The sequence below is a fragment of the Oncorhynchus keta genome, chromosome 6 (assembly GCF_023373465.1).
Source record: "Oncorhynchus keta strain PuntledgeMale-10-30-2019 chromosome 6, Oket_V2, whole genome shotgun sequence".
Classification (NCBI taxonomy): domain Eukaryota; kingdom Metazoa; phylum Chordata; class Actinopteri; order Salmoniformes; family Salmonidae; genus Oncorhynchus; species Oncorhynchus keta.
The window spans coordinates 30,415,947-30,441,733 of NC_068426.1; the positions used below are offsets into that span (position 1 = coordinate 30,415,947).

General features: G+C 43.2%; 1 protein-coding gene across 3 annotated transcripts in view; it reads left to right on the forward strand.

Moving 5' to 3' along the window:
• The window catches only part of LOC118385376 (rho guanine nucleotide exchange factor 28), a 123,124-nt gene that overhangs the window by 62,589 nt on the left and 34,748 nt on the right, over positions 1-25,787 (forward strand). For 2 of the 3 annotated variants that reach the window (XM_052521297.1, XM_052521299.1), the window contains 10 exons: positions 7,472-7,581; positions 7,693-7,976; positions 14,592-14,763; positions 14,981-15,104; positions 20,816-20,858; positions 21,833-21,934; positions 23,128-23,251; positions 24,472-24,619; positions 25,241-25,296; positions 25,460-25,496. In XM_052521297.1, coding sequence (XP_052377257.1) covers positions 7,472-7,581; positions 7,693-7,976; positions 14,592-14,763; positions 14,981-15,104; positions 20,816-20,858; positions 21,833-21,934; positions 23,128-23,251; positions 24,472-24,619; positions 25,241-25,296; positions 25,460-25,496 — 1,200 coding nt within the window. The remainder of the gene's footprint in view (positions 1-7,471; positions 7,582-7,692; positions 7,977-14,591; positions 14,764-14,980; positions 15,105-20,815; positions 20,859-21,832; positions 21,935-23,127; positions 23,252-24,471; positions 24,620-25,240; positions 25,297-25,459; positions 25,497-25,787) is intronic. The other variant, XM_052521298.1, reaches the window with a different exon arrangement.

Consider the following 25,787-nt stretch of genomic DNA (forward strand, 5'->3'; position numbering starts at 1 on the left):
TTGTGCGGGTACTATTTAATGAAGCTGCCAGTTGAGGACTTGTGAAGTGTCTGTTTCTCAAACTAGATACTCTAATGTACTTGACCTCTTGCTCAGTTGTGCACCGGGGCCTCCCACTCCTCTTTCCATTCTGGTTAGGGCCAGTTTGCGCTGTTCTGTGAAGGGAGTAGTACACATTGTTGTACGAGATCACTTTTTTCAGACAATTAATGCAAGGGCTCATCTCCTCTCTGCTGCTGGCTCCTTCACATTGTTTTCAACACCAATATGCTGGTTAACATTGCTATTATACCTATAGCAACATGGTTTCAAAAAATACAATTGATTTAACCTTTATTTTACTAGGCAAGTCAGTTAAGAACAAATTCTTATTTACAATGACGGCCTACCTGGGAACAGTGGGTTAACTGCCTTGTTCAGGGGCAGAACAACATAGTTTTACATTGTCAGCTCGGGGATTTAATCCAGCAACCTTTCTGTTACTGGCCCAACGCTCTAAACGCTCGGAAAGGGCACCAACTCAACAGTGCACTGATGTTTCAGAACAGAGGACAGTGACCGCTATCCAACAAGCGAGAAAGCTAATTTGTTATAAAATTATATTATTTTTGACCGACCAGTCGACTAAATTGGTTCAGCCCTAATTCCTACACTATGGACCAAGGTAAATCTCAGCTTTGTTAAAAAATAAAATCGATGATGTACCATAGTGTTTCAGGAGTAACATAAAACAGAATAATATACCCCACCAACATTACACAACCTTACAGAAAACCCTCAAATTGCTGAAATGAGTCAATTAATTAAATGATGAGAGAATAATCATAACTAATGACTAAAATAACTTTGTAGAGATGTATTATAGGTGATGAATGTTTAGGGGAACACTACAGACTTTGACTTTGTGGCACAACAGAAAGATCAGTGTACCTCAAATCCAGAGGAATTGAGTTCAAATCCCAGGTGGGCTCATATTTTAGCTGAACAGGGATAACATGTGGAATTGCACTTTTTGGAATTGCACGTGTGAAATGTCACATGTAAAGTGTTCCAAAAACAAATGTTTTCACATGTGACGTCATGTGTAGTGTCCCAAAGCTGCATGTTTTCACATAATTTCATATGTGAAGTTTGAAATCATGTGGTTCAAAATGTGATAACATGAAACTACACTGTTAGCCATTGCTGTTAATTTTGTCATTTACGGTACATTTCTACAGTAATAAATCAAATTTTATTTGTTAAATGCGCCGAATACAACAGGTGATATGTTTACTTACGACAAGCCCTAACTCTATTTCTTGAACTGCATTGTTTGTTAAGAAAATATTTACTAAATAAACTAAAGTAAAACAAAAATATTTACATAACAATATTCAGGGTGTACCGGTACCGAGTCAATGTGCGGGGGTACAGTTTAGCATTTGCGACAGTGATGCAACCAGTCAGGATGCTCTCGATGGTGCAGCTGTAGAACTTTTTGAAGATCTGAAGACCCATGCCAAAACTTGAGCGGAAAAAGGTGTTGTTGTGCCCTCTTCAAGACTGTCTTGGTGTGTTTGGACCACGATAGTTTGTTGGTGATGTGGACACCAAGCAACTTGAAACTCTCGCCCCACTTCAGCCCTGTTGGTGTTAATGGGGGCCTGTTCGGCCCTCCTTTTCCTATAGTCTATGATCAGCTCCTTTGTCTTGCTCACATTGAGGGAGAGGTTGTTGTCCTGGCACCACACTGCCAGGTCTCTGATCTCCTCCCAATAGGATGTCTCATCGTTGTCGGTGATCAGGCCTACCACTGTTGTGTCATCAGTAAACTTAATGATGGTGTTGGAGTTGTGCTTGGCAACGCAGTCGTGGGTGAACTAGGAGTACAGGAGGGGACTGAGCACGCTCCCCTGAGGGGCCCCAGTGTTAAGGATCAGCGTGGCATACATGTTGTACCCTTACCACCTGGGGGCGGCCTGTGAGGAAGTCCAGGATCCAGTTGCAGAGGGAGGTGTTTAGTCCCAGGGTCCTTAGCTTAGTGATGAGCTTTGTGGGCACTATGGTGTTGAACCCTGAGCTGTAGTCAATGTAGTCAATGAACAGCATTCTCACATAAGTGTTCCTTTTGTCCAGATGGGAAAGGGTGTGGATGAATCCCATAACATATCCCAGTCTGTGCTAATAGGATACTGTACTCCAGTTTCAACTGTTCTGCCTGCGGCTATGGAATCCTGACCTGTTCACCGGACGTGCTACCTGTCCCAGACCTATTATTTGAACATGCTGGTCATGTTATGTTATAATCTCCACCCGGCACAGCCAGAAGAGGACTGAACACCCCTCATAGCCTGGTTCCTCTCTAGGTTTCTTCCTAGGTTTTGGCCTTTCAGGGAGTTTTTTTCTAGCCAACGTGCCTCAACACCTGCATTGCTTGCTGTTTGGGGTTTTAGGCTGGGTTTCTGTTCAGCACTTTGAGACATCAGCTGATGTACGAAGGGCTATATAAATACATTTGATTTGTATTAGTGTTTTGCTATCTATTTACTGTCAATCACAATGCACTTGGGTACTTTTTGGCCCATTCTGTAACTCAACCTGGCATGCCTCACTTGCAATTGCATTTAAAGTAATAGGATACTTTAGGATACCTTCCATTTTTGTAGTAAGTTACCTGCTACTGTGGAAATAACTTTTAATGTATTTCTACAACTGAACTATATTTTCTCACTAAATACACAACAGCAAACTATATTCAGGAAGTACACAGAAATTCCAATGTAATTTTTTCCATTCCTGGACATTTAGGAATTGGGTTTACTTTCTGAATTGACTTTAACTTAAATGGAATTGAACTCAACATTGATTAGCACACTTGGGATGCTACTACACCTGGGAATTGAACTCACCACCTCTTAGGTGACAATAACCTAAATTTCCTGCTTCGCCACCAGGTCTGTGGCCATGACAGAAATCGGCCACATATTTATTGACAAGAATACATTTATGCACTTTGCTAAACGTTGCCTGGAATCATGTCAATAATTGTGCGAGCATTTGACAACTCCAACTAAAAAGTAGCATTGCTCAGGGACACTTGACATTAAGGCCAAGATTCAATCCGATCAAGCCTAAACACGTGTTAGCCGATACCTGCATAGCTGGTGTTTTGGTAGAGTCGCAGGTGTAACTGCGTTAGAGCTGTCAAATTGTTGAACTTTGTTGAATCACCTTTGGCAGCAATTACAGCCTCCAGTCTTCTTAGGTATGATGCTACATGCTTGGCACACCTGTATTTTGGAAGTTCCTCCCATTCTTCTCTGCAGATACTCTCAAACTCTCAGGATGGATGGGGAGCGTCGCTAAACAGCTATTTTCAGGTCTCTCCAGAGATGTTCAAGTCCAGGCTCTGGCTGAGCCCCTCAAGGACATTCAGAGATTTGTCCCGAAGCCACTCCTGCGTTGTCTTGGCTTTGTGCTTAGGGTCGTTGTCCTGCTGGAAGGTGAACCTTGGCCCCAACCTGAGGTACTGAGTGCTCTGGAGCAGGTTTTCATCAAGGATCTCTCTGTACTTTGCTCCTTTCATCTTTCTCTCTATCCGGACTAGTCTCCCAGTCCTTGCCACTGACAAACTTCGCCACAGCATGATGCTGCCACCACCATGCTTCACCGTAAGGGATGGTGCCAGGTTTAGTCCTGACGTGACGCTTGGCATTCAGGCCAGAAAGTTCAATCTTGGTTTCATCAGGCCAGAGAATCTTGTTTCTCATTGTTTCTTGTTTTTCTCAGCCCAAACGGGCTGTCACGTGCCTTTTTCTGAGGAGTGGCTTCCGTTGGACGACTCTACCATAAAGACCTGATTGGTGGAGTGCTGCAGAGACGATTGTTCTTCAGGAAGGTTCTCTGATCTCCACAGAGGAACACCTCCCTGAGCAAGGCCCCTCTCTCCCGATTTCTCAGTTTGGCCGGGCGGGCCATCTCTAGGAAGAGTATTGGTGGTTCCAAACTTGTTCCATTTAAGAATGATGAAGGCCACTGTGTTCTTGGGGACCTTCAATGCTGGAGAAATGGTTCGGTACCCTTCCCTAGATCTTTGCCTTGACACAATCCTGTCTCGGAGCTCTACGGACGTTACCTTCGACGTCATGTCTTAGTTTTTGATTTGACATGCACTGTCAACTGTGGGACCTTTTATATTGACAGGTGTGTGCCTTTCCAAATTATGTCCAATCAACTGAATTTAACACAGGTGGACTCCAATCAAGTTGCAGAAACATCAAGGATGATCAATGGAAACAGGATGCACCCGAGCTCAATTTTGCGTCTCATAGCAAAGGGTCTGTATGTAAATAACGTATTTCTGTTTTATATTTTATATACATTTGCAAAAATGTCTAAACAATCTTCACATTGTCCTAATTATTGAATGAAAGGATAATTTAATACATTTATTGTGGTGCGTTTTTGTCATGGGGTTTTTGTGGGGTGTCTAGCATAGTCTATGGCTGCCTAAGGCGGTTCTCAATCAGAGTCAGGTGATTATCGTTGTCTCTGATTGGGAACCATATTTAGGCAGCCATATTCAGTCACTTTGGTTTTTCTTTTTTACTTGTTTTGGAAGAGAAGAGAATGAGCGCCATTCTCCTTGCGGAGATGGTGCTAAATACATCAACACGGTCGGTCCCTGGGATTGGGCTGGCCAACACGATTCGGTTTGCTTGGAAGGAAAAGGAGTTGGAGCCTTTAGGACGGGAATCTTTTGGAAGGATAATATTGCTCAGCCAGTGATACACCCGTCCGGTTACCTCCTGCGGGTGTTTTTCTCGTATCAGGCGAGAAGCATAATGGTGTGGTCTTAACACGGGTCCTCGGGCGGAATAGCTGCCGTGGCACTTTGGTCATGCGGCCAAGTGGCTGCGTGCGCACCCTGAGGTTGAAGTTGCCCAAGTAGGTTTAGATCATAGGCACCTGTACGAGGAGGTCAGAAAGGCAGGGAGTCCGGCGCCTGTAGTGGGCATCTCGGAAGTGGTCTGGGAGGGAGTGCAGGCGCAGGGGTCTGGACAACAGGCTCAAGGACCTGAATTGGTTGAGCCTTCATAAGTGTTTGCCGGTACGTCCCATCTTGTACCGGTATAGTTTGGTGCAATCCCCCACCTGTCCAAGATCCTCTTGTGGCAGGGAGGAGACTGTGCGCCATGTCTTTTGGGACTGTGCCTTTGCCGGAGTAGTATGGGCTAGGGCAAGGGTGTTGTTAGGTTTGGTAAAGGGGGATTTTTTATTGACGTGGGCCAGGTTAGAGAGGGGTGTAGGGAGAGCGAGAGGGACGGATAGGGACAGGTTTCTGCTCTGGCTTCTCATGAGTCTCTTTAAACGGGGGCTGTGGGAAGCAAGGCAGAACATGGTGAAGACAGGGAGAGATTGGGGGGTGGAAGGGATAGTGAGGAGGGTGGAAGGAGATTTGAGGGGGAGGATGAAGAGGGAGGAGAGGAAGTGGGGGACTAGAGAGATTTTTTAGGCTTCCAACATACACTGGGAGACAAATTCACCTTTCAGCAGGACAAGACAACATTGAATGTTCCTGAGTGGCCTAGTTACAGTTTTGCTTTAAATAGGATTGAAACCAATTTGACAGAGCTTGAAGAATTTTTAAAGAATAAATTGCACATTTTGTACAATCCAGGTTGGCAAAGTTCTTACAGAATTACCCAGAAAGACTCACAGCTGTCGAATAAGTCAAGGGGTATGAATTATTTCGGAAGACAGTGTACTGTTGACCTTTTTGTACCCCAGGTAACAATGTGGTACCCTAACCATTTTGTACCCCAGGTAACAACGTGGTACCCTAACCATTTTGTACCCCAGGTAACAACGTGGTACCCTAATCATTGCTTTTTTTTATATACATAGAATGAATAAGTAACCAAGAGGTTGCAAGTTCAAATCCTCAAAGAATGAACTCTACGTCAAGTGTCCTTGGGCACTGCTAGTTTTACATTGATGTTATGTTGGTTGTGATTATTTGACAATTATTTACTTTATTCTGGGCAGCTTTTAGCAAAGTGCAGAAATCTATTCTTGCCAATAAGTCTATGGCCATATCTCTTTCCCGCTCGCAGATCTGGTGGTGTCATTTCACCCTCGCAGGACATTTCAGGTTGCTAGATATTATTAGATTGTTAGTTAAAATCTTGTTTAAGGCTGAGTCCTGTTTAAGGCTGAGTGTGGTCACAGTATGAAATTATACTGTGGGGCGGCAGGGTAGCCTAGTGGTTAGGGCGGTTAGTTGGACTAGTAACCGAAAGGTTGCAAGTTCGAATCCCCGAGCTGACAAGGTACAAATCTGTCGTTCTGCCCCTGAACAGGCAGTTAACCCACTGTTCCTAGGCCGTCATTGAAAATAAGAATTTGTTTTTAACTGACTTGCCTAGTAAAATAAAGGTAAAATTAAAATAAAATTTGAATTCAGCAGCATACTGTCATTTAATGGAAATAACACCTTCAAGTTGTTATATTTACTTTGTTTTTACTGCAACTTTAGGCAAAGTACAGAAATGTTTTCTTGCCCATTTCCATTATGTCCACAGACCTGGTGGTGCAGCAGGAACTTAAAGTAGCTAGCAACCAAGAGGTTGTGAGGCTGAATCAGCTTACTGTCCTTTAACACCTGAATTTAGCTGTACAAATACAAATAAATATTTAACATGAGATTGTGTTTTTATTTGCTCACATGTTGTCATGTGTAGTTTCATGTTAAATCCCCATGTTGTCATTTTTTTTTAAACATGAATTTCACGAGATCATGCACTCAACGTGCTTACATATTATCACATGTGTAATTTTAATTTATCACATGTAGCTTCACATGATGTCACATGTTATCACACGAACTTAACATTAAATCACATGTGATCACACAAGATCACGTGTTCACATGTGACATTCACGTGTTTTTTTCTGTAAGAGCAACCAAGCAGCTGATATATGGGGAATAGGAAGGAATCTTTTCCATCATGTATTCTAGAACTACAAAGTCAACAGAAATTGATGTTTTTTAGCATTCCATTGCCATAAAGGCCCATCATGCTATTCTTCTCAACTGGTATTGGCTAATGGAATGTTGTTTTGATGATTGTGATTGATTGGAACAGACATTAATCTTTGCTAAGCCATCATCAGCCTGTTGGTCTGTTTGTGTTTTGATAAACATCTATTAGTATATTTTAACATTATGCAGTGTTCTTACATAGCACTCATTATTTTGTGGTGGTCTTCGCCCTCTGTTTGACTGATGGCTCTCACCCCACACTCTTGGCTGTAGTTAGTCTAATTTTTATTTTCTTTCTTTTTATTAAACGTTGTTTAACCAGGAAAAGCCCATTGAGACACAGCGTACTTTTGCAAGGGAGACCTGGCCAAGAAAGCAGCAGCAGTCAATACGTAATTTAGCAACATTAATCATTCATTCTCCTTGTTGTGTTGTTTTCTCCAGTGAAGTCCCAGACGGCCCACCCCAGACGAACCCAGAGACAGTTCTCCCACACTGCTGTGGCAGACAAATCAGCCTCCATCATTAATGGCAGGAGTCAGCTCTCCACAGAGGTACACCACTTTACCATAACTCACACGATTGATGATATGGTATTTGAGCAAATACTTTATTGATCTTTTTATCTGGTGTTTTCTCTCTCGCTCTCTCTCTCTCTCTCTCAGGTGGATGACCTCAAGGCCAAGGTTAGTGTTGCCGGGATAATAAGGGACAGCGCTGTGACTGACAGCAGGGTGTGGGACACAGTGGACTCAGAGGTCCTCCTCCAACAGGCCACCGTCACCCCTCCACCCCTACCTCCCTACGGACTAGAGGAGCAACAGTCCCCCTTTGTCTCTTCTCCCTTGTCCTCCCCTGCTGACCGAGCCCTCGCCCGACTGAACAGCCTTTCCCACTCATACCTAACCAATCAGAGAGGGAGCCCACCTCTGGAGTCACCTAACCTCAGGTATCAAGCTCATTCATGCAACCCCCTGTTACTCAAGACATTGGGTTTCTTTTTAGATCAAGAGAAGTTCTCTTTCAATTATTTGTTTCGATATCTCACATGTGGGATATGGCCAACTCCCGTATCGCAAACATGCTCTCCGAAGCCAGGTAGTGTCAACGTATAAACCCTCAGAGGCCCCGATAGGGCCAGCAACCTTAAAGAGGAAAGGGTCTACACCTTCTGACCCAGATGTATTTTTTTGGGTCAAGTTTAAGGAGCTTCTTTAGCACTTCAGACTCGGAGACCACCTGCAGGGAGAAACTTTGTAGCGGGGCAGGGGAAAAAGAGGGAGGAGCATCAGGGCTCGTCGCATTAGAAGGGGTGGGAGATGAGGACATTTTGGCTGGGCAAGGAGGCATGGCTAAGTCAAATAGGAATCCTGATGAAATGGTGATTAAAGGGCTCAGCCATGTGCACCTTGTCAGTAACAACCACATCATCAACATTAAGGGACATGGGCAGCTGTGAGGAGGAGGGTTTATTCTCCAGGGGCAGGATTCACAAAACACTTCTTAAACAAAAATTTAAGAAGCTTCTAAATTGGTTTTGCAACCAATTTAGTTAGCTATCTAGCTAGCAATGGCATCATGTTAGCATATTTTGTACTGAGATTACTGTTCTAAAACATGTTCTTGGGTTTAAAATAAACAAAACTGAAACTTTCAGATTGAAGTATGAGTGAATTAAACATTTTCAATTGCTTTCATGAGCTTTTTCTCTCACTGCCCTGAGTTTAAGACACGAGTTTAGCTATCTTGGAATTATTTCCAAGAACTTTATTTTCAATAATCTAATTCCTTCTTAACTTTTTGCTTAAGGAAAAACATAAGAAATACCGCAAGAAAATTTCCAACAACCTTTTTGAGGAATAGCAACTTTGCTTAACTTTCTTCTTAAGTCTACAGTTAGAGAAAAAATGGCAGTTAAGAAATGCATTCTTAAGAAGGATTTGTGAGTCTGGGCCCAGGTCTTTAACTGTTTTCCAGAACTTCTTGGGGTTGACCCACAGAGAGAGAACTGCTTCTTAAAGTAACTAACTTTGGCCTTCCGGATAGCCTGAGGGCACTTATTTCTAATTTGTCTGAACGAGAGCCCGTCAGCTTGAGTGTGCGTATGCCGAGCCTTTCGCCAAATGGAATTCTTGAGGTGGAGTAAATTTGCCAGATCACGGTCATACCAAGGACTGAACCTGTTTTTAATTATAATGTTCTTTATGGGGGCGTGTTTATTAACAATAACACTGAAAATATCAAAAAAGAAGGTCCAAGCATCTTCATCAGAGGGGATCAATCTGATTCTATACCAATTTACAGAGGCCAGGTCATGAAGAAAGGCTTGCTCATTAAAAAATATTTTGCAAGCGTCTATGACAAATCAGGATCGGTCGTTTCACTGAGCAGCCATTACGAATAAATCAAATCAAATCATATTTTATTTGTCACATACATGGTTAGCAGATGTTAATGCGAGTGTAGCGAAATGCTTGTGCTTCTAGTTCCGACAATGCAGTGATAACCAACAAGTAATCTAACTAACAATTCCAAAACTACTGTCTTATACACAGTGTAAGGGGATAAAGAATATGTACATAAGGATATATGAATGAGTGATGGTACAGGGCAGCATACAGTAGATGGTATCGAGTACAGTATATACATATGAGATGAGTATGTAGACAAAGTAAACAAAGTGGCATAGTTAAAGTGGCTAGTGATACATGTATTACATAAGGATGCAGTCGATGATATAGAGTACAGTATATACGTATGCATATGAGATGAATAATGTAGGGTAAGTAACATTATACAGGGTGTCTAGGGTGTCATTGTTTAAAGTGGCTAGTGATATATTTACATAATTTCCCATCAATTCCCATTATTAAAGTGGCTGGAGTTGGGTCAGTGTCAATGACAGTGTGTTGGCAGCAGCCACTCAATGTTAGTGGTGGCTGTTTAACAGTCTGATGGCCTTGAGATAGAAGCTGTTTTTCAGTCTCTCGGTCCCAGCTTTGATGCACCTGTACTGACCTCGCCTTCTGGATGATAGCGGGGTGAACAGGCAGTGGCTCGGGTGGTTGATGTCCTTGATGATCTTTATGGCCTTCCTGTAACATCGGGTGGTGTAGGTGTCCTGGAGGGCAGGTAGTTTGCCCCCGGTGATGAGTTGTGCAGACCTCACTACCCTCTGGAGAGCCTTACGGTTGAGGGCGGAGCAGTTGCCGTACCAGGCGGTGATACAGCCCGCCAGGATGCTCTCGATTGTGCATCTGTAGAAGTTTGTGAGTGCTTTTGGTGACAAGCCGAATTTCTTCAGCCTCCTGAGGTTGAAGAGGCGCTGCTGCGCCTACTTCACGACGCTGTCAGCGTGAGTGGACCAATTCAGTTTGTCTGTGATGTGTATGCCGAGGAACTTAAAACTTGCTACCCTCTCCACTACTGTTCCATCGATGTGGATAGGGGGGTGTTCCCTCTGCTGTTTCCTGAAGTCCACAATCATCTCCTTAGTTTTGTTGACGTTGAGTGTGAGGTTATTTTCCTGACACTACACTCCGAGGGCCCTCACCTCCTCCCTGTAGGCCGTCTCTTCGTTGTTGGTAATCAAACCTACCACTGTTGTGTCGTCCACAAACTTGATGATTGAGTTGGAGGCGTGCGTGGCCACGCAGTCGTGGGTGAACAGGGAGTACAGGAGAGGGCTCAGAACGCACCCTTGTGGGGCCCCCGTGTTGAGGATCAGCGGGGAGGAGATGTTGTTGCCTACCCTCACCACCTGGGGGCGGCCCGTCAGGAAGTCCAGTACCCAGTTGCACAGGGCGGGGTCGAGACCCAGGGTCTCGAGCTTGATGACGAGCTTGGAGGGTACTATGGTGTTGAATGCCGAGCTGTAGTCGATGAACAGCATTCTCACATAGGTATTCCTCTTGTCCAGGTGGGTTAGGGCAGTGTGCAGTGTGGTTGAGATTGCATCGTCTGTGGACCTATTTGGGCGGTAAGCAAATTGGAGTGGGTCTAGGGTGTCAGGTAGGGTGGAGGTGATATGGTCCTTGACTAGTCTCTCAAAGCACTTCATGATGACGGAAGTGAGTGCTACGGGGCGGTAGTCGTTTAGCTCAGTTACCTTAGCTTTCTTGGGAACAGGAACAATGGTGGCCCTCTTGAAGCATGTGGGAACAGCAGACTGGTATAGGGATTGATTGAATGTGTCCGTAAACACACCGGCCAGCTGGTCTGCGCATGCTCTGAGGGCGCGGCTGGGGATGCCGTCTGGGCCTGCAGCCTTGCGAGGGTTAACACGTTTAAATGTCTTACTCACCTCGGCTGCAGTGAAGGAGAGACTGCATGTTTTCGTTGCAGTCCGTGTCAGTGGCACTGTATTGTCCTCAAAGCGGGCAAAAAAGTTATTTAGTCTGCCTGGGAGCAAGACATCCTGGTCCGTGACTGGGCTGGGTTTCTTCTTGTAGTCCGTGATTGACTGTAGACCCTGCCACATGCCTCTTGTGTCTGAGCCGTTGAATTGAGATTCTACTTTGTCTCTGTACTGACGCTTAGCTTGTTTAATAGCCTTACGGAGGGAATAGCTGCACTGTTTGTATTCAGTCATGTTACCAGACACCTTGCCCTGATTAAAAGCAGTGGTTCGTTCTTTCAGTTTCACGCGAATGCTGCCATCAATCCACGGTTTCTGGTTAGGGAATGTTTTTATCGTTGCTATGGGAACGACATCTTCAACGCACGTTCTAATGTACTCGCACATCGAATCAGCGTATTCGTCAATATTTTTATCTGACGCAATACGAAACATGTCCCAGTCCACGTGATGGAAGCAGTCTTGGAGTGTGGAGTCAGCTTGGTCGGACCAGCGTTGGACAGACCTCAGCGTGGGAGCCTCTTGTTTAAGTTTCTGTCTGTAGGCAGGGATCAACAAAATGGAGTCGTGGTCAGCTTTTCCGAAAGGGCGGCGGGGCAGGGCCTTATATGCGTCGCGGAAGTTAGAGTAACAATGATCCAAGGTTTTGCCACCCCTGGTTGCGCAATCGATATGCTGATAAAATTTAGGGAGTCTTGTTTTCAGATTAGCTTTGTTAAAATCCCCAGCTACAATGAATGCAGCCTCCGGATAAATGGTTTCCAGTTTGCAAAGAGTTAAATAAAGTTTGTTCAGAGCCATCGATGTGTCTGCTTGGGGGGGGATATATACGGCTGTGATTATAATCGAAGAGAATTCTCTTGGTAGATAATGCGGTCTACATTTGATTGTGAGGAATTCTAAATCAGGTTAACAGAAAGATTTGAGTTCCTGTATGTTTCTTTCATCACACCATGTCTCGTTAGTCATGAGGCATACGCCCCCGCCACTCTTCTTACCAGAAAGATGTTTGTTTCTGTCGGCGCGATGCGTGGAGAAACCCGTTGGCTGCACCGCCCCGGATAGCGTCTTCCCAGTGAGTCATGTTTCCGTGAAGCAGAGGACGTTACAGTCTCTGATGTCCCTCTGGAATGCTTACCCTTGCTCGGATTTCATCAACCTTGTTGTCAAGAGACTGGACATTGGCAAGAAGAATGCTAGGGAGTGGTGCGCGATGTGTCCGGAGTCTGACCAGAAGACCGCTACGTTTCCCTCTTTTACGAAGTCGTTTTTTTGGGGGGTCGCTGCATGGAATCAATTCCGTTGACCTGTTTGTAAGGCAGAACACAGGATCCGCGTCGCGGAAAACATATTCTTGGTCGTACTGATGGTGAGTTGACGCTGATCTTATATTCAGTAGTTCTTCTCGACTGTATGTAATGAAACCTGAGATGACCTGGGGTACTAATGTAAGAAATAACACGGGGGGGGAAAAAAACTGCATAGTTTCCTAGGAACGCGAAGCGAGGCGGCCATCTCTGTCGGCGACGGAAGTACAAACAGTGATCACGAAGGTCATTACAGAAAACACCAGACTGATACCTATCAGGATTATTTGTGAGGATAACATCAAGGAGAGTAGCCTTTTCTGGGTGTTTGGAGTCATACCTTGTTGGATTGGTAATAATCAGAGAAAGATTTAGGGAGTCACATTGCTTTAGGACTTGGTCAGATGGTTTAAGCATGTCCCAGTATAGCAGGACAAATGATCAGGACAAATTCAGACTTAGTGTAAGGGGAAAGGAGAGAGCTTATGGCATTTAGGTTACAGGTCGGTGCTGATGGTGGACGATAACACCCAGCAACAGTCAAAAAATAGCTATTTAAAAGTTTAATGCTTGAAACCAGCAAATAAAATTATTTGGGGACAGACTTGGTGGAGACAACCGAGCACTGAAGGTGTTCCTTGGTAAATATTGCCACTCCACCACCTTTGGAAGATCTGTCTTGCATAAAAAGGGTATAACAAGAAAGGTTAACATCAGTGTTCAAAACACTGTTTCTTAACCACATCTCAGTAATGACCACACATCTGGATTGGAGCTGTGAACCCACACTTTCAATTGATAGATTTTAGCTAATAAGCTTCTAGTGATAATGTGCAGAGAACCCAGGCTTTCACGAAATCAGTGAAGCAGATATCAGAGCATAAGTCAAAATTAGGGCTTGCAATAATAGATGGGCCAGGGTGTACATGCACATTTCCAGATATCAGCAGCAGCAATACAATCGGGGCATGGCAGAGGACAGTGAGAGCTCTGCAGTGTTGATTTATGACATTTGAATGTGCATTACAGCAATTTCATCAGGTAACATTAATATAAAGCCAGCGAGAGTTGGTTAGGATAGGAGGCCAAGAGTCCATGTAACCAATAGAGTGTCAGAGTCCCGAGTGTGGAAACAAACAGTCTGTCCCACGGTCTGTCCCAAGTAAGTTCATAGTCAACAAAGCAAACAAGAGTCATGAGGCAAATAGCATAAAGCACCAGAAAAAAATATAGCAACTTGGGGCTATCCATTGTAAGTGCAGAGTCACTCGCCCCAACAGTGCGTGTGTTGGAGGCGAGCGAAAGCTCGGGAGAGATGGGGGAGTGTGATGGGGGTACCTGTACCAGACGGGGAAACAGCTTAAAAAGTAAGATAAAGGTAGTTCAAGAGCTTTGAGATATCATATCTGCATTGTTGACTGAAAGAAACCAAAAGTTCTGTATCACAGTTCTGTGTTACTGTACTGCGATAATAAACTGAAGATTACATGTCATGTATGATTACATATATTGTTAGTTCTTACCTGAACAAATATATTCAATATTTGCTCATAGTGTAAGGCTTTCTCTATGTGGATACTGTATGTGCAATCCCATATTGTATTTGCTGAAGCCAATTAATTTACTTTTACCTTGCGCCAGCTGTTGGTTTCAGCACTTAGAGTATGGATATGAGGAAGCTGTAGTAATAATATAATATATGCCATTTAGCAGACACTTTTATCCAAAGGGACTTACAGTCATGCGTGTACAGATTTTTACGTATAGGTGGTCCTGGGAATCGAACCCACTATCCTGGCGTTGCAAGCGCCATGCTCTACCAATTAAGCTACAGAGGACCACCAGTTCTTCAGATGAGCCTTTATGTTGACGTTCCCTCCTCTCTCTCTCTCCCTGACAGCCCCAGTCTGGTAGCTCTAGTGATTGACAGTGAGGAGGAGGGGGTTCTGGTGAAGTCTCCCTTCTCTCCTCTAACCTTTGACCCTCGTAGCAGCGGGGACGACACCGCCCCAGACCTCACCTGCACACGCACACACTCTGCCTCCTCAGCCGGTGACCCCACCCCCACAAAGGTACCATGCAGAAGCTTTCTTGTCCACCCTCACACACAGAGACTCACATAAAGAAATGTCATCGTTTCTCTCCTCCTCCTTTGACAATCTACTGACTATTCCATTCCAAAGGAGGTTGTAAGGACATATATATTAGGGCCAACTGTAAATCTAAAATGTATATAGTTCCTCACCATTGTGTTGACCTAAGTGTTTATGTTGTGTTGTATTTTTCCAGGATATGGGCGACCAGAAGATCAGACACCGCTCCTACTCCTACTCCTCCCCCAAGATCAGCCTGCTGCCCTCCCGCTTCTCCCGTGACACCTCAGCCCAGCCTGCGACATCTGACCTCAGCCCAGGTTAGCGTCCATGGGGACCTTTTACAGTTATTAACCCCCCATTTGAGAAACCCTTCCTGAGAACTTTCCCACTAGGCACACAATGGTTGAATCAACATTATTTCCACGTCATTTAGTTATTTTTTTATACATTAAACCAACCAGGAATAGATGTTGTGTTGACGTGTGTGCCCAGTGGGTTACTACTTCGATTGGAATAAAGGTGACAGGGTTTTCTGAGAACATGATGATATTGATAGTCCCATCACTTCCAATGCCTTGTTCGTTTGTATGTTTGGTCCTGTCCTTCTATATGTAGTAACGGTCTTCAAAATGGATAAAAGGTCAAAAATACAGTTCTGATAATGGAGTAAGACACTCAACTCTTTTTTTATAAAAAAAATATTGATTGAATTATAGCACATAAAAAAATGTATAACGAGAGAGACAAAATCTATGGAATCCAGACATGTTGGTGTGACTTCAGGAATTCAATGGAATGTCAAATATACAGTGCCTTCAGGAAAATATTCAGACCCCTTGACTTTTTCCACATTGTGTTACAGCCTTATTCTAAAAATGTATTGCATTGTTTTTTCCCTTATCAATCTACATACAATATCCCATAATGACAAAGAAAAACAGTTTTTAGAAATAATAGCTCATTTATTACAAACACAAAACTGAAGTATCACATTTACATAAGTATTCAGACTCTTTACTCAGTACTTTGTTGAAGCACCTTTTGCATTGATTACCTCATCGAGTCTTCTTGAGTATGACGCTACAAGCTTGGCACACCTGTATTTGGGGAGTTTCTCCCATTCTTCTCTGCAGATTCTCTCAAGCTCTGTCAGGTTGGATGGGGAGCATTGCTGCACAGCTATTTGCAGGTCTCTCCAGAAATGTTTGATCGGGTTCAAGTCCAGCCTCTGGCTGGGCCACTCAAGGACATTCAGAGACTTGTCCTGAAGCCAATCCAGTGTTGTCTTGTCTGTGTGCTTAGGGTTGTGTTCTTGTTGGAAGGTGAACTGTCGCCCCAGTCGAGGTTCTCTCTGTACTTTGCTCCGCTGCACAGCTATTTTCAGGTCTCTCCAGAGATCGAGTTCAAGTCTAGGCTCTGGCTGGGCCACTCAAGAACATTCAGAGACTTGTCCCGACGCCACTCCTGCATTGTCTTAGCTGTGTGCTTAGGGCCGTTGTCCTGTTGGTGAACTTCCGCCCCAATCTGAGGTCCTGAGCACCCTGGAGCAGGTTTTCATCGAGGATCTATATGTACTTTACCCCATTCCTCTTTTCCTCAATCCTGACAAATCTCACAGTCCCTGCTGAAAAACATCCCCACAGCATGATGTTGCCACCACCATGCGTCACCGTAGGGATGGTGCCAGGTTTCCTCCAGATGTGATGTTTGGCATTCAGGCCAAAGAGTTCAATCTTGGTTACATCAGACCAGAGAATCTTGCTTCTCTTGGTCTGAGAGTCTTTAGGTGCCTTTTGGCAAACACCAAGTGAGCTGTCATGTGCATTTTACCATAAAGGCCTGATTGGTGGAGTGCTGCAGTGATAGTTGTCTTTCTGGAAGGTTCTTACATCTCCAAAGAGGAACTCTAGAGCTCTGTCAGAGTGACATTCGGATTCTTGGTCACCTCCCTGACCAAGGCCCTTCTACCTTGATTGCTCAGTTTGGCCGGGCTGCTAGCTCTAGGAAGAGTCTTGGTGGTTCCTAAACTTTTCCATTTAAGAATGATAGAGGCCACGGTGTTCTTGGGGACCTTCTAAGCTGCAGAAATGTTTTGGTACCGTTCCCCAGATCTGTGCCTCGACACAATCCTGGTTTAGATATGTGGATTTGTCTGTCTGCTTTCTTTTCTGAGTGGCGACTTTGTTTACATTATCATCTAATCCAACATCTGCATTTTCTATCCCACGAAGGGAAACACTTCCTGTAAGTAGACCATTTTCTCTTCTCTCTGTTCACGTAGTTGCCGTGTCAGTGCGTTTATTCCCCAGCGATATATCAACTTTGATAAACACGTGGGCCAAAACCTTTTAGTCCCATGTCTATGATTTCCGACGATACCCCTGTCCTTTTGAGACATCGTTTCACACTTTTCCCCGATTAGTAAAGTCCAAGAGAAAAGGGGATTTGTACAGGTAATTCTATGAATATTGTCAGTTTCTGTTTTGATAACAGTCTGTGAAGTGAAAGTTCGCTGACAATTGGTTATTCACTTCTCAAACACAGCCAGGTGAAAGCTGAACAGAGCTGTATTCTCAGGTGGGCGTGAATTGAGCCTTGCTACTGTATGACTAAGGCCCGGATCCACAAAGTGTCTGAAGTAGAAGTGCTGTCCATATAATCTTATTCATTGTGATCTAAAAGGCAAAACTGATCATCCTAGATCAGTACTCCTACTACGCTTTGTGGACACAGGCCCTGGATTGATCTTATCTGAGCTAGTCTCTCTCTCTTCACTTATTTGGTTTGTCATGGGAGTTTGGCTGGTACAGGAAGCAGTAGGCCTACTGTCTGTTGTTGGATAATCATGCTCTCTGTGTTGTCACTAACTAACTGTAGCCACTTCAGTAGATAGTCAGTACTGTTTATAGCTAACATGTAACTCACGAGGGACCTCTGACCTTCTCATCCAATGGGTTTTGAGAAGGAGGTGAGAAGAGAGGTCGCAAGGAATTAAGGAAATGCAATTGAGATTTTCCCCCTACATGGCTCTGGTCACATCTTGCCTCCCTCTGTTCCTTTGAGTGGCCTAGTGAGTGCTATGTCCCCTCTACCCTGTAGATGGCGTGTTCCACAGAGTGAGCCACAGGCGGTGTCGCCTTCAGGCCCTCTCTCTGTCTAAATCTATGTCTCTACTCCACCCTGGTAGTAAGTACAGCTTACCTTAGATCCTCTATCCTCCACCACTCGCTCTGTGCTAACACTAGGCGTGGCAGACATGTGGCTACTGTGTGTGCATCCGACGTGCAGGTGCATATGTATGCACAGTACCAGTCAATAGTTTGGACACACCTACTCATTCAAGGGTTTTTCTTTATTTTTGCTATCTTTTAAATATATATAATTTTTTACCTTTATTTAACTAGGCAAGTCAGTTAAGAACACATTCTTATTTTCAATGACTGCCTAGGAACAGTGGGTTAACTGCCTGTTCAGGGGCAGAACGACAGATTTGTACCTTGTCAGCTCGGGGATTTGAACTTGCAACCTTCCGGAATAATAGTGAATACATCAAAACTATGAAATAACACATGGAATCATGTAGTTACCAAAAAAGTGTTAAACAAATGAAAATATATTTTCTATTTGAGATTCTTCAAAGTAGCCACCCTTTGACTTGACGACAGTCAAGTTGCACTTCCTACGGCTTCCACTAGATGTCAACCGTCTTTCGAAACTGGTTTGAGGATTATACTATAAAGGAGGGGCTCATGAGACCTGTTTGAGTCAGTGGTCTGGCAGAGTGTCTCAGGCTTGTGACGCGCGCTCCTGACAGAGTTACTTCTCGTTCCAGTGCTTTTCTTCAGACATAGGAATTATCCGGAACATTATTGATGTTTTATGTTAACAACATCCTAAAGATTGATCCCATACTTCGTTTGACTTGTTTCTACGACTTGTAATGGAATTATTTTAGTTTTTGTCTGGACGAAGTGCTCACGCCTCATGAAGATGAATTACTGGGCTGAACGCGCTAACAACAAGGGGCTATTTGGACATAAATTATGGACTTTATGGAACAATTCAGTAATTTATTGTTGAACTGGGATTCCGGGAGTGCCTTCTGATGATCATCAAAGGTAAGTGAACATTTATTGTGTTATTTCTAACTTCTGTTGACTCCAAAATGGCAGATATTTATCTGGCTGGATTGGGCTCTGAGCGCCGTTCTCAGATTATGCTTTTTCCGTAAAGTTTTTTTGAACTCTGACACAGCGGTTGCATTAAGGAGAAGTCTATCTTTAATTCTGTGAATAACACTTGTATCGTTTATCAATGTTTTATGAGTATTTCTGCAAAATCACTGGATGTTTTGGAATCAAAACATTACTGCACTTGCCAATGTAAACTGAGATTTTTGGATATAAATATGCACATTATCAAACAAAACATACATGTATTGTGTAACATGATGTCCTATGAGTGTCATCTGATGAAGATCATCAAAGGTTAGTGATTAATTTAATCTATATTTATGCTTTTTGTGACTCCTATCTTTGCTGGAAAAATGGCTGTGTTTTTTTGACTTGGCGGTGATTCTAACATAATCATGTTGTGCTTTCGCTGTAAAGCATTTTTGAAATCGGACACGATGGGTAGATGTTAAGGGAATTTTTATCAATGATGACTAATTATGTATACATTTCAATCAGGACTGACTAATCAGAATACTATTATGTTACTGTATATGAATGAATTTTCTTTCTTAATCTTAGTACTGAATATAATGTTTGTGAATGAATCAAGGATTAGAACAATGACGGTCTGTTCCTGGGTAGAAATCTTCAGACTGGCTAGAATGCTTATCTACACCGTAAAACCTTGGCTCAGCCATAAATGATATTAAATTGGTAGGGAGACGGATGTGGGAAGGCTTGAGATACATCCTTTGTAATGGAACGGAGATGGCACGGGTTGGTACTGGAACTAATGACATCATTTATAACCTGTGGTAACCTGTATCGTGTTCAGTACTCTCGTGAATAAACTCTGCTGTTTGACTTTAAGACTGGGCTCTGTCCATTATTATAGAATAAGGGTCTTACAAATCCTTATGAATTGACTGAGTGTTTAATTTTAATTGGGTATTAAAACAGAACAATTTAATTCCTTTAACAGTAGATTAACAAGAAGTTTCTTTCATTTGCTGTATTGGACTTTCAGAACTTTCCTTTCCTGTGCAATTGCAAAAACCATCAAGTGCTATGATGAGAATGGCTCTCATGAGGACTGCCCCAGGAAAGGAAGATCCAGAGTTGCCTCTGCTGCAGAGGATAGGTTAACTACAGTTAACTGCATGTCAGATTGCTGCCCAAATACATGCTTCACACAGTTCAAGTAACAGACATCTCAACATCAACTGTTCAGAGGAGACGGTTTAATTGAATTGCTGCAAAGAAACCACTACTAAAGGACACCAATAAGAAGAGACTTGCTTGGGCCAAGAACCATGAGCAATTAGACCGGTGGAAATCTGTCCTTTGGTCTGATGTGTCCAAATTTGAGATTTTGGTTCCAACTGCCGTCTCTTTGTGAGACGCAGAGTACGTGAACGTATGTGGTTTCCACCGTGAAGAATGGAGGTGTGATGGTGTGGGGGTGCTTTGCTGGTGACACTTGTCTGTGATTTATTTAGCATTCGGCAACGATATGCCATCCCATCTGGTTTGCACTTAGTGGGACTAATCATTGGTTTTTCAACAGGACAATAATCCAAAACACACCACCAGGCTGTGTAAGGGCTATTTGACCAATATAGGGAAAAGAAAGAAAAACCCTTGAATGAGTAGGTGTGTCCAAACTTTTGACTGGTACTGTATGTCAGTATTTATGTAGGGTGAGGGCATAGGTAAGTGCATTGGCTGGCTAGGCTATCCTGCCAAATCACAGTGTAAGCTCAACATTACTAGGTAGGGGGCGATCCTCCATAATGTTGCTCATGCTGTTTTATTTCACACAGAGGGTTCATGTTGTGTCTTGTCCTCCACAGAACGGAGAGAGTTCAGCCTATCGAAGCAACCTCAAGAGAAAAGGTATGTATCCACTGACGTAGTGGTTGTCCAAAGTGAGTGTGACATTTTTACAGTTCCATACAGTTTTCCCCTAATTCCCAGGCTCTCCAGCCTTCACCAAGACTACTTGGTTGGTTGCTGGGCGACCGAGGGCTGTCTCCGTCGTGGAGTTCCTGGTTGTCTTCATATCAAGAAAAGGGGTGGCAGGTAGCCTAGCACGTAGAGAGGCTAGCCAGCAACCGGAGGGGTTGCCAATTCAAATTCCGGGTCTGACTTGTTAAGTCTGGCGGGAAGTGAGCTGGCAACCGAATGGTTGCTGATATCAAATCCTACATGCCATTGTGCCCTTGAGCAAGGCACGTAAACCCCCACAATAACAGCTCTTTGTTTAACTCCAGGCTTTGATTGTATAACTTTGTTAGTGTGCCGCATTTTGTAGGGCTGTTTTAGTAGTGGCGTAGAGATATGACACTTTTTTAAAAATCAGTGACTAAACTGTAAGCCCATTGTGCTCAGACAGTGTTTATTTAGCCATGCAAATGTTGTCCAATGCAAATTTCAAAGACAAGTACTGTGCTCAGATGAAGTTAGGCTAATGCACTGTAACTTTGTGACACAGTGAGTGTAGTAGGATTCACTGTATAGTATCCTTTGAGTAAATGGCTCCAGTAAAAGTGGGACGGACAAAGAAAAGGCATCCTCTTTGTTTCCTGCTTCACTATGTCTTTCATTGTGATGAGATGCTGCCGGGAACCATGCCAACTGCCTTTGTCCTCCCTCCATTCAGGAGTTAAAATGTCCTGAATGCACACGGTCACAGCACTATAGCGCCCTCTAGAGTATGTTTCCTGTACCTGTGCGCTTGTTAGTGTATGTGTGCGCATGTTAGTGTGTGTGTGTTCATGTACTGTATGTTTCAGAGCTGTGTGTGTGTGTGTTCATGTACTGTATGTGTCAGAGCTGTGTGTGTAATGTGTGTGTGTGTGTCCCCCTAGGGAGTTAAAGTTCCGTAAGCGTGCCCAGTCTGCAGACGATGAGGGCAGCGTTGAGCTGGCAGAGTCCCTCCAACACCTCACCCTCTCAGAGTTCCTCAAAGAGTATGTGGGCATCGCCCCCTTCTGGGCCGACAGCCTTGGCCCTTCCTCTCCACTGGGCAGATAGCCCATAGCTTTTAACCCTACAGTAACTCCCCTGATCTGGAAGCCAGCCATCTAGTCCCTAGCTTCCGCCTCTAACCCCTTTTAAGTCAACCATTTTAACCCTAGAACTCCCCTGTGTGCATCGTGACATTTAACGTCTACGTTTGTGCCCATAATGCTCTCTGCCTAGCATGGCATCAAAAATAACCTTTAGAGATTGCACTTGTATGCTGTTGATGTCAATGCATGAACCATGTTTGATTACCATACGTGTGCTGCATGTGTCTGTAACTACTACTGTGTAACCCTTAACCCATAGTGCTCTACCACTGACTCAGGGTGGAAATTAATTGCTTTGTAACACTAAAACTTGTGGCAAATGAGCTGCCACCAACTTTAAGTAGACGACACCTTAATGATGGAGTTTTGACCGGACTTTTTTCTTGTCTTAATTCTGTAATAAACATCGATGGTTGGCTTTGTGTGGTGCATGTGCTCCAACTGTACACTTGATCCAGCCTGGTATGACCATCACAGGCTGATTGAACTACTAACCAAGTACCATGATTACTATAAGGTTTGTATGCGGAGTTAAAACGTTTTTGTTTCCACGTGGCCTCATTCGCTAGGTTTCCATCCAATTGGTGGCCGATTTTCATTTGAATAAAATTTCAACTCTACTGAACATTTTGACACAAAACATGTTGAGTTATGTAGCGTACGTGCCCATTCTGGTCTTTGCACATGCACTCAAGCAAACTACTCGCAGATATAAAATGAGATTCCTGTTATGGGCAAAAGAGTGAGATTATTTTTAATTGTCAAAGGGAAGAATAATAATAATCTATCATGTCACCAGAATAAGACCCTCGATATTTATTGAAAGCAACATAAACCGTACACTTTCACCACCCTGTGAAGTTCATCATAACTTATTTCGTCTGTAGTAAAAAAAGGTTGGATGGAAACCTGGTTATAGATGAAATACTAAGTCAGAAGATTACTACTCGCAGAAATGACTGAGTAATAATTAATTTGAGATGACCAGGCAGAAATAAAGATCAGCAAAAAAGACTGGTATGGATACCGTTTCTAAAACCAACAACATATGAAAAGTCACATATGATGCTGACCCCATTGCGTCTGAACAGAATTGAAGAAGAGGAGTGGGACAAGTACAACATCCCTTCCAAGGTGGCGTCAGAGAAATACAAAGTGATTCGTACCTTCAGCTTCCTCAAGAGCCGGATGTCGAGCACACGCAACAAGAACAAGGTAAACACTATTTTAACACCAGTCGTGAGATTAGGTCAGCACTAATCTTGCCGCCAGACTTTACATTTAGAGCATATGCCATGTTCGGAGACGTACCCCACTAGACTAAATAATCACTGACAGAATGTACACACCGACTGACTCGCACGTAATCTACCCCTCAGTCTAAATCTAACGATCTACAGCTATAAGGACTGCATGATATACCCATAAAGGGCTATAAATACAATATAATTGACCGTCTATTAACACAAAAAAAGTTGTGCTGCTATTATCACTTAATTATCGGATACAAAAGCCTATTTTCAAGCGACTTTGGGTTGTTGAAAAGCGCTACATAAATACCATGTAATAATGATGATGATGAATATAATTATTAACATCATCCCAACCCTTCTCCTTATACTGTAGTATTCACATCAGGATCTGTGCTTCACATGATGATGTCACGCCCTGACCATAGAGAGCTTTTTATTCTCTATGTTAGTTAGGTCGGGGTGTGACTAAGGGTGTGTTATTTAGGTGAATATATATGTCTATGGTGGCCTGGTATGGTTCCCAATCAGAGGCAGCTGTTTATCGTTGTCTCTGATTGGAGATCATATTTAGGCAGCCATTTCCCCATTGTGCTTTGTGTGATCTTGTCTAGGTATAGTTTCCTGTGAGCATTATATTAGCGTCACGTTTCGTTTGTTCGCGTTATTGTTTTTGTTTTTTAAGTTTCTCCTCCAAATAAAAATATGGTAACATACCACTCTGAATCTTGGTCTGCTCATTATAACGATCGTGACAGATGACAAGAAGCAGGAAATGTTTTGGGTAATAACTGTAACCCAAAACACCACTCCAAACCCTTGTGTAGCTTCTTTCCTTTTCATCATAAACCCTTTGTTGGTGGATCCGCATTTGCAACCCCCCCCCCCCAATGTGTTAAGTGGACTTTAAAATGGGCTAAAATAAGGCGGGGATCCTTCTCACTCAAACTGCCTCAATTGGAGTCAGTGCACATGTGTGGCTACTTCATGGTACAAGTAACCTAACTGATATTGCTTTAAGTCGAGTCTAGCCTATGCCTATGGTGTTAGTGTTACAATTACATGATATGCTTTGATGGATTGTGGCTGAAGGGTTTTGATGTAGTTACAGTATATGGGTGTGCAATAACCCACCTATCCATACCTCTGATGTTCACCCCTGTGGATCTACCCTGGTTTTCCAAGGGGAAGGAGAAGGAAAGGGAGAAGGAGGAGAGAGACAAGGACAGGCAGCAGAATGGACATCGCTTCTCCACGGGGTCCTGTGCTGGACCCACGGTCTGTCTGGTCTGTGACAAACCTGCTACTGGCAAGGAACTTCTGCACTGCTCCAGTAAGTAACACAGTTAATCCATCTGTCAATCAAAATGTATTAATAACAGCCTTTGTACATCAACAATTAACCAGTAGTACATCAACTGATCAGTCAAAACAATCAACAATTTGTCGCTCAATGTTACAAACATACAAGCATATCTCAGTGATCTGTACACTTCTGAACAATGTAAATGAATTGAAAGATATATCATATTTATGGTTAATAAAGTATACCAATACATATTGTATCTCAAGAAAAATATACGGTATAGGCCTTTTTTTTTTGCATTCGACAATGATAATATAATTGACAATGATGGGGCGGCAGGTAGTCCAGAGGTTAGAACATTGGGCCAGTAACCGAAAGGTTGCTGGATCGAATCCCCGAGCTGACAAGGTAAAAATCTGTCGTTCTGCCCCTGAACAAGCTAGTTAACCCACTGTTCCCTCGTAGGCCGTCATTGTAAATAAGAATTTGTTCTTAACTGACTTGCCTAGTTAAAGACAGTTTAAAATAAATGAACTTTAATTCGCAATTTTTTTGCTGGACAATTATAGAACTGAATTAATATACGATCCTATTCTATTTCAAGTATTTTGTTTTTTCTCTTTATGAACCTATCCCTCTCTCCCTAAGGTTGTACACTCATGGTCCATAAGGGTTGTAATGACTTTGCTCCCCCGTGTCTAAACGTGAGTTTCAGCCTGGATACTTCTGCCCCGACCCACAACCACACACACATCTACTCCTCATCTCTCTCTGTTGAACAAAGTGATCTAGTTGGAATGTTTGGGTTGTCTGGTATCCTACTATCCTTAATTTTGTTAATCTTTTTTTACAATTTTAAATCTATAGAAACTTGTGAAGAACCGAACGGCATCCCTCCCGCAGAGTGAGTGTTATATTCCAGAGTTCAAGGGTCACTGACTAAGGACCTTATTACTGATGAATGTGTTTTGTTGTTTATGACTGTGTTTTTCTTTCTTTCTGCTTGCATTTTGTATTTATATTTGGTGTGTGTATTTTCTGTAATTCAATTAATCTGTTAAAGAGACCTTGGTCTCAGTATGACTCCCTGATAAAATAAAGGGTAAATAAAATAAAATGTCACAGCTCTTTGTTGTCATCATGTGAAGCACACAGAAAGGAATGCTGAAACAATAACTCCCCTCCCCTCCCCTCC